This window comes from Otolemur garnettii, unplaced genomic scaffold (genome assembly GCF_000181295.1).
Source record: "Otolemur garnettii isolate 467f Iridium unplaced genomic scaffold, OtoGar3 scaffold00020, whole genome shotgun sequence".
NCBI classification, from domain to species: domain Eukaryota; kingdom Metazoa; phylum Chordata; class Mammalia; order Primates; family Galagidae; genus Otolemur; species Otolemur garnettii.
The window spans coordinates 604,130-613,114 of NW_003852415.1; the positions used below are offsets into that span (position 1 = coordinate 604,130).

Sequence of the window (8,985 nt, forward strand, 5' to 3'; positions counted from 1 at the left end):
AGTGAGACTCTGTCTCAAAATTTGAGAGTGACTGTTAAAAATATAAATGGCTATAACAAGAGCCCAGAATCATCACAGTGCTTTAGTGACAGTGGAATACTAAAGATAGCAGTCATACTCTAAAAGGTTAAAAACTCACAAAGAAGATACCCATATAGGGAAAAGGATGAAATTACCCAAGACACAGATTTCAAAAATTACCTCAAAGAGCAGAGCCTGGGCTTTCTGTTCTGGCAGCAAGCGCAGTCCCGCTGTTGCCTTCAGCACCACTGGGGTCCTTTTCCAGTGACTTCGGGGGATTGAGTCTTTGGCCACCTCTAAGAGTTCTTGAACAGTCTCAGCACCCTTCAAAAGAGATGGTCTATTTATCCAGTGAACATCCTATTTAGTGGCACCAGTCTATTCCCTCAGTACGCTTTGGGGGAGCAACAAGAGTAAGTGGCAGAAAGCTCCATGCCCTCTCTGTGCTGTAGGAGCAGAAACCTAGAGAAGCAGGCCACACTGAAGAAGAGAATCCATTTCATTTTGATAGTTATAATAAATATCATTCTTTTCTTTCCTTTTTTTTCCTCTAAAAATCATTCTTTTCTAGAGGTCACTTAAGTTTACTATTATTTTATATCTCATATAAATTAGCTTTAGGCCACAGAGTCAGGTATAGTGAAGGAACACAGGAGGTACAGACAGAAGATCTGCTTGCTAACCCCGAAGCTTAATACAGTAATAGGGGCTGCTACTTTCGTCATGTGTGAGATGAAAGATATGCCTTATAACACCATTAAACTATTGTGCACACGAGGCAGAGTTGTGTGGCACCCACACAATGCTAGCTATAGCTATCTTCATCTTATACTTTTTTTCTTCCCAGAGACAGGGTCTTGCTCTATCCCCCAAGCTAGACTGCAGTAGTCTGATCACTGCTTATTGCAAACTCAAACTCCTGGGCTCAAGCAACTCTCCTGCCTCAGCCTCCTGGGTAGCTGGAACCATACCCGTGCACCATCACACTTGGTTAATTTTTTTCTATTTTTTATAGAGACAGAGTCTCATTCTTGCTCAGGTTTGATGTTAAAGACTCTTTTTGTTGTTGTTGTTTGTTTTTTAATAGACTCTGTCTCACTTTATCACCCTCTGTAAAGTGCCGTGGCATCACATAGCTCACAGCAACCTTCACCTCCTGGGCTTAGGCTATTCTCTTGCCTCAGCCTCCCAAGTAGCTGGGACTACAGGTATCTGCCACAATGCCCAGCTATATTTTTGTTGTTACAATTTGGCCGGGACTGGGTTTGAACCCGCCACACTTGGTACATGGGACCGGTACCCTACCCACTGAGCTACAAGCACCACCCTAGATGTTAAACTCTTAAAGATCTCCCTAAGGACAGAACAAATTTGTCTCATTTTGCATTTCATCACTTACATGTGTGCCACACACCAGATGCTCAAATGAAACCGTTACATTAAATCTACTATTTCCCTGAGAGAACATTTATTCCGACAATGCACTGCCCCATAATCATTATTATCAGCAACTACAATACAATCATCTTTTCTAAATGTCAAATCACTGTCTGATAATGTAGTTGCTTTCAATAGCTACTAATTTTCTAGAACGTTTGCCATTTGTGTGCTACAAAATTGAGATATATTTTCTCAGTTCCCCAAACTTAAACCATTTTTAACATCAGGTTTTCCCTTGGGTAATGATCATTCAAATAGATACTGAATAATAAATACTTTTATATCTGCTCCCAAAGTTTAACATTCTACTTTATTCTATTTCATTTCAATATAGCCTCAAACACACTGGAGGATATAAGATATTATGGGTACTCAAATGTAAAATATAGTCACTGCAAACTTTCCATTCATCCCTACTACCAAAGAGTTTTGTCATCATGGGCTATTGCCTAATTTCTTGAGTAGAACCATACTGCTCTCCTGCATCAGGGCACTCTAAAATTCACTGGTCTCCAGCCCCTCAGCTGCCATGTTTATACATTGTAGCCTATAAAACCTCATGACTATCTCCCTCATTTACACAAACCCATGCAGTTGATTGCTTCAACTCAAAACCTTAAACAAGAAATATACAAGGAACTATCTCCTAAAAGCTACTGTCATCCCTGCGTGGCCACAATCTATTTTCCAGCCTCCTTCCACCCAGCCCTCATGAGTTATCCCTGAGGTTAGTAGAGGAGAGAAAACTGACCTCCACACATGACTTCAATCTCATTAGTGATTAGTATGAGATATTTAACGACAGAGGCACTGTCAAATTATCAAGGTACTGCAAATCTAAACCCCAAAGCGTAAGAAACTCACCGGCTAGGGCACTGGCCACATACACCAGAGCTGGCAGGTTCAAACCCGACCAGGGCCTGCCAAAACAAACAATGACAACTACAACAAAAAAATAGCCAGGCGTTGTGGCGGGCACCTATAGTCCCAGTTACTTGGGCTGCTAAGGCAAGAGAATCACTTAAGCCCACGAGTTTGAGGTTGCTGTGAGCTGTGATATCATAAGACTCTACTGAGGGTGACAAAGTGAGACTTTGTCTCAAAATAAAAAAAAAAAAAAACAGAAAAGAAAAAAAAGAAACTCACCTGCTTAGGTTGATCTACGAAAGCAGAAAGTCCTGGCTTCACAGAATCAAAAATTTCCCCTTCTAGAATTGGAAGCTGTCCTAGTTTGTCCATGGAACAAAACAGAGAAGACAGCAAGCTGATTACCAAAAGTTAGGCTGCTTCTGACACTGGCTCTGTAAACATTCCTATTACGTACTAGATTTATCTGCCCTCCCCCTAAGCTATTCCCAAAATCCAATTTATGCAGAATACCTAGCAGGAGTACTGGAGAGGGGAACTAGAGAAAACCCTGAGGGTCCGCTGCCATTTCTCTGGTGGACATCTAGCTCCTACTTCTTTCCCCAGGCTCTCTAGGCAACCTGAGAAAAGAACACTGACAACTCAAAAATAATATTCAGGGCTCGGTGCTTGTGGCTCAAGTGGCTAAGGCACCAGCCACATACACCTAAGGTGGAGGGTTCGAATCCAGCTTGGCCTGCCAAACAATGATGGCTGCAACCAAAAAAAAAAAAAAAATAGCTGGGCGTTGTGGCAGGCACCTGTGGTCCAGCTACTTGGGAGCCTGAGGCAGGAGACTTGCTTGAGCCCAGGAGTTGGAGGTTGCTGTGAGCTGTGATGCTATGGCACTCTAACCCAGGGGACAGCTTGAGGCTCTATCTCAAAAAACAAAACAATCTTCAGAATCCTTTCAGCCCCTGTCCAAGGATGTCAGTGAAACTCGCATTTGATTCTTCTCCTAGGACCATCCCCAATATTCTGGAGCCCTGGAGTATTAACCACTTTTAGAGAAGAAGAAAAACAAATTACAGCCATTCTTGGACATACGAGTTTCAGAATACATGCAGCCCAAATATCTCATAATTTCAAAATGAATTAAACCACATGTTCAGTTATAGTCCACAGTGTTCTCTGAAGGACATTCACTATCTCTCCAATTCTGTAATTTACATCATGAACTCTCAGCAGGAGATACTAAATTGTGAATTACCAGACTCTGGTAAGGGTCCCGTTTGCATTTACCTGGTGTTTTCTGTACAAAGGTATAAACATGAATTCTAGTTCCAGTGCTCCCTGCGTCAAACATAATTCCATACAAGATGCTGGCACTGACATTGATGGGGCACATGGAAGACAGGAAGACACCCTCAAACCAAGTCTGTTGGTCCCTGTGGAAGACAGTGCTGCAAACACAGGATACCACCAGCATGAAAAAGACTGCACCCTGGGAAGTGGCCATTCTTTTCTCACGGTGTGGTTGGGTCTAGGGTTTTGTTGAAGCAGCAGTCTTGTTCACACACCTGCAGTGGCTTACAGGATAAAAACATACAAGATTAGACCAACTGGTTTTTTTGGCTACACCTTTAAAAGAATAAACACGTTGTGCCCAAGGGGTTCCTTTTTTATTTCTAATAGCAAGTACAATGAGCTAACCTAGGATAATGTGGGCTCTTAGCACCTTTTCTGAAGGATATCTGGTTCCATAAGGAAACTTGAGATTTAAAATATATTTTCTGGCTGGGAGCAGTGTTTCATGCCTAAAAATCCCAGTACTCTGGGAAGCTGAAGAAAGAGGAGTGACTGAGGCCAGGATTTCAAGAACAGCCTGGGCAACAGAGCAAGACCATGTCTCCACACACACACAAAAAAATTAATAATAAGGAAAAATAGAGGTGGCGCCTGTGGCTCAGTAAGTAGGGCGCTGGCCCCATATACTGAGAGTGGCAGGTTCAAACCCGGCCCCAGCCAAACTGCAACAGAAAAATAGCTGGGCGTTGTGGCAGGCGCCTGTAGTCCCAGCTACTCAGGAGGCTGAGGCAAGAGAATCGCCTAAGCCCAAAAGTTGGAGGTTGTTATGAGCTGGTTGCCATGGCACTCTACTGAGGGCAATAAAGAGAGACTGTCTCTAAAAAGAAAAAAGAAAAAAGAAAAAGAAAAATTAGGCTGGGTACGGTAGCTTACACCTGTATTCCTGGCCCTCTGGGAGCCTGAGGTGGGTGGATTACCTGAGTTCAAGAGTTCAAGACCAACCTGAAAAAGAGCAAGACCTGTCTCTACTAAAAGTAGAAAAACTAGCTGGAAAAGAAAAAAGAAGAAAAACAAACAAACAAAAAATGGGCACCCGTAGCTCAGTCATTAGGGTGCCAGCCAACATGTACCGGGGCTTGCTAAACAAACAAATAAAAATAGCCAGGTATCATGGCAAGCCACAGCACTCTACAGAGGGTGACAAAGTGAGACTGTCTCAATAAGAACAAAAACAAAGGGTGGTGCCTGTGGCTCAAGGAGTATGGCGCCGGCCCCATATGCAGGAGGTTGTGGGTTCAAACCCGGCCCCAGCACCCCCCCCAAAAAAGAACAAAAAAGCAAACAAAAAAAAACCTAGCTGGGTGTAGTGGCAGGTGCCAATAATCCCAGCTACTTAGGAGGATGAGGCAAGAGGATCACCTGAGCCCAGCGTTTGAGGTTACTATGAGCTATGATGCCACAGCACTCTACCCTGGGTGACAGAGTGAGATTTTGTCTCAAAAAAGAAAAATTAGCTGACCATGGTTGTATACACCTATAAGTCCCAGCTACTTGGGAGGTAAACCAGGAAGATCATTTGAACCTAGAAGTTCAAGGCTGCAGTGGCCTGTGATCCTGCCACTTTACTCCAGCCTGGGCAACAGAGCAAGACCTTGTCTCTCTTAAAAAATATGTATGTATGTATACATATATATTTCCTTATGTTTTGCTATTTAATTTTATTATTATTCTTTGATACACTGTCTCATTCTGTGCCCTGGCTGGAATGCCATGGCATCATAGATCACAGTAACCTCAAACTCTTGGGCTCAAGTGATACCTCAGCCTCTCAAAAAGCTGGGACTACAGGCACCTGCCACAATGCCTGGCTAGTTTTTCTATTTTTAATAGAGACAGGGTCTTACTCTTTTGCTTAGGCTGGTCTTGAACCCCTGAGCTCAGGCAATCCACCCATCTTGACCTCCCAGGGTATTAGGACTATAGGCGTGAGCCACTACACTTGGCTTGCTTTTTTACTGATACATAAAAGTTATACATATTTATAGAGTATATGTGATATTTTGATAAATGTAATCAATGTGTAATAGCAAATTAGGTTATTTAAGATATCTATCACCTCTGTGTGGGTCACATTTCATATCTTTTCATCCAGCTATTTGTAAATATATAATAAATTATTATTAATTTACTCATAAGTAATAATTGCTTATTAAATAAATAACTTATACACTAGAACTTATTCCTTCTAACTGTGTATTAGAAGGAATTATATTTGAACCCATTAACCAATCTCTCTTCATCTCTATCCCTTACCCTTCCCAGCTTCTATTCCCATGAAATCAACCTTTTTAGCTCTCTCGTTCTCATATATGAATGAGAACATATGGTATTTGTCCTTCTGTACCTGGCTAATTTCATTGAACATAATGACCCATGCTTTGGTTTTAAATGGAAGGTGATTCTCACATATTCTCTGCTCCTGCTTCTACTGTTGAGTTTAATTTTCTTCTTTCCATTTTGATGATTTTGCCTTGAGATCATTAAACTAGCACCCCTCCCTCCCTTTCTTCTTTGTGATGAATAGATAAGAAACTTCAACTTCTAAATAAAAGTTATGAAGTTATAAAGTCCCTATTATTGGGTTGTTCACAGACCAAAAATCAGGTCAATGGACTGTCCCTGGTGATCAACAGTACTGCCAGTGGCATGCACATATAACCACATTTTAAGGAAATAAATCAACTTAATTTAGAAAGATTAAATAAACCATTACTGTTTTAAACAAACAGGGTTTTAGGCCATGTTAATCAAGAAGAACTTAGGGCAGATGGGCAAATTAAGACAGAGAGGTCTATGATTTGCTGAAAGTCATGAAGTTAGTGATGAAATCCACATCAGAAATCACTCTTGGCCAAGCATGGAGGCTTATGTCTGTAATCCAAGTACTTTGATCTCAAATTCATAACCTCAAGCATTCCTCCTGCCTTAGCATCCCACAGTGCTAGGATTACAGGTTTTGAGGCACCACACCTGGCCAAGCCTGGTACTTTAGGAAGCTGAGGTGGGAGGACTGCTTGAGACTATGAATTCAAAACCAGTCTGGGTGACATAGCAAGACCCTGTCTCTAAGAGAAAATTAAAAAATAAAATAAATCATCGGCTCGGCGCCTGTGGCTCAAGCGGCTAAGGCGCCAGCCACATACACCTAAGGTGGCAGGTTCGAATCCCCAGCCCGGGACCGCCAAACAACAATGATGGCTGCAACCAAAAAAAAAAAAAATGGCCAGGCGTTGTGGCGGGCGCCTGTAGTCCCAGCTAACTTGGGAGGCTGAGGCAGGAGACTCGCTTGAACCCAGGAGTTGGAGGTTGCTGTGAGCGTGATGCCATGGCACTCTACCCAGGGGGATAGCTTGAGGCTTCATCTCAAAAAAAAAAAAATAAATAAATAAATAAATAAAATAAATCATCCAGGTGTGGTACATGCCTATAGTCTCAGCTACCTAGGAAGCTGAGGTAGAAGGATAGCTTAAGCACAGCAGTGAGCCATAGATGACACCACTGCACTCTAGCTTGGGCAACAGAGTGAGAACCTGTATCAGAAAAAAGAAAATAGTAATAATTTTTTTTTTTTAGAAAAGCAGTATTTTATTAGGATAAGTGTATTTCATAAGTTCAATTTTTTTTTTTTTTGGAGACAGAACCTCAAGCTGTTGTCCTGGGTACAGTACTATGTAGCATCACAGCTCATAGCAACTTCCAACTCCTGGGCTTAAGCAATTCTCTTGCCTCAGCTGCCCAAGTAGCTGGGACTATAGGCACCCACCACAATGCCTGGCTATTTTTTAGTTCTAGTTGTCATTGTTGTTTGGCAGGCCTGGGCTGCCTGGTGTATGTGGCTGGCATCTTAGCGCTTGAGCTACAGGCACCCAGCCAAGTTCAAATTTTTAATATGTATTCACTTAAACATCAGACAATGGAAAGAGTATAAGGGCATTGTGAAGAAGGCAAAAATTTGAAGTCAGGAGATGTTCATGTAGATGCAGTCTCATGGTAGCCTACATGAAGAAGTTACATCTTATCTATTTACCTGGGTGAATTTGGAAAACATCCTCCTAAGTATAAAAAAACACTCTTTTTTTTTAAGAGAAAGAGTCTCACTTTATTGCCCTTGATTGAGTGCCATGTTGTCACAGCTCACAGCAACCTCCAGCTCCTGGGCTTAGGTGATTCTCTTGCCTCAGTCTCCCAAGTAGCTGGGACTACAGGTGCCCACCACAATGCCCGGCTATTTTTTTATTGCAGTTTGGTTGGCTAGGGCCGGGTTCAAACCCGCCACCCTCGGTATATAGGGACAGTGGCCTACCTAAAAAATCACTCTTGTCAACTTTTCCCCTGAATCCAAAATGCCTTCCTAAGCAAGTTAGTGCTCATATTTCTTAATAAGGTCTTAGCAAAGAAAAAAACTCAGTGTGTGCAGTATTATTTTTGTTTTTATATTATGGTAGACTGGATATGAATGCTGCTGAAAACTTAAACATGGAACACAGTGGAGAGAGCACTCAGATCCTGGGTTTCAGTTCCAGAATCTGTACTACAGTATGATGTTGGGCAAGTCATTTAGCCTGAGCCTCCGTTTCCTCATCTGCAAAATGGGAATAACTACACCTGCCCAACTCACCTCCCATAGTTATTAGGAAAATCAAATGATATATCACATACATACAAGTTTGTTTGTTTTTAAGACAGACTCTCACTTTGTTGCCCAGGCCAGAGTGCCATGGCATCAGACTAGCTCACAGTAACCTCAAACTCCCAGGTTCAAGTGATCCTCCTGCCTCAGCCTCTTAAGTAGCTGGGACTACAGATGCCCACCACAATACCCAGATAATTTTTTTCTAATTTTAGTAGAAATGGGGTCTCACTTTTGCTCAGGTTGGTCTCAAACTCCTAAGCTTAAGTAATCTTCCTGTCTTGGCCTCCCAGAGTGCTAGGATTATAGGCATGAGCCACCATGTCTAGCCAAAAGTTTTTTTGTGTGTCTATATTATGATGCTTTGTTGTAATATTATAAAACATCTTTGTGTTTTTCCAGGACTAAATTTTAGGAAAATGGAAAGGATGGTGATTTCATTATTATTAGTAGGAAATAGTTTTTAAAATGCATGGAGCTTTTAAAAAAGTTTTGCATTGGGCGGCACCCGTGGCTCAGTGAGTAGGGTGCCGGCTCCATATACCAAGAGTGGCAGGTTCGAACCTAGTGTTGGCCAAACTGCAACAAATAATAGCTGAGTGTTGTGGCAGGTACCTGTAGTCTCAGCTACTCAGGAGGCTGAGGCAAGAGAATTGCCTAAGCCCAAGAGCTGGAGGTTG

At 42.1% G+C, this 8,985-nt stretch overlaps 1 protein-coding gene across 3 annotated transcripts in view; it reads right to left on the bottom strand.

The window, feature by feature from the left end:
* Positions 1–8,985, bottom strand: part of ENTPD5 (ectonucleoside triphosphate diphosphohydrolase 5) — a 45,709-nt gene that overhangs the window by 20,481 nt on the left and 16,243 nt on the right. For 2 of the 3 annotated variants that reach the window (XM_012803488.2, XM_012803487.2), the window contains 3 exons: positions 3,610–3,896; positions 2,608–2,687; positions 202–345 (listed from right to left, as the gene is read on the bottom strand). In XM_012803488.2, coding sequence (XP_012658942.1) covers positions 202–345; positions 2,608–2,687; positions 3,610–3,826 — 441 coding nt within the window. In that variant the 5' untranslated portion in view covers positions 3,827–3,896. The remainder of the gene's footprint in view (positions 1–201; positions 346–2,607; positions 2,688–3,609; positions 3,897–8,985) is intronic. The other variant, XM_023511526.1, reaches the window with a different exon arrangement.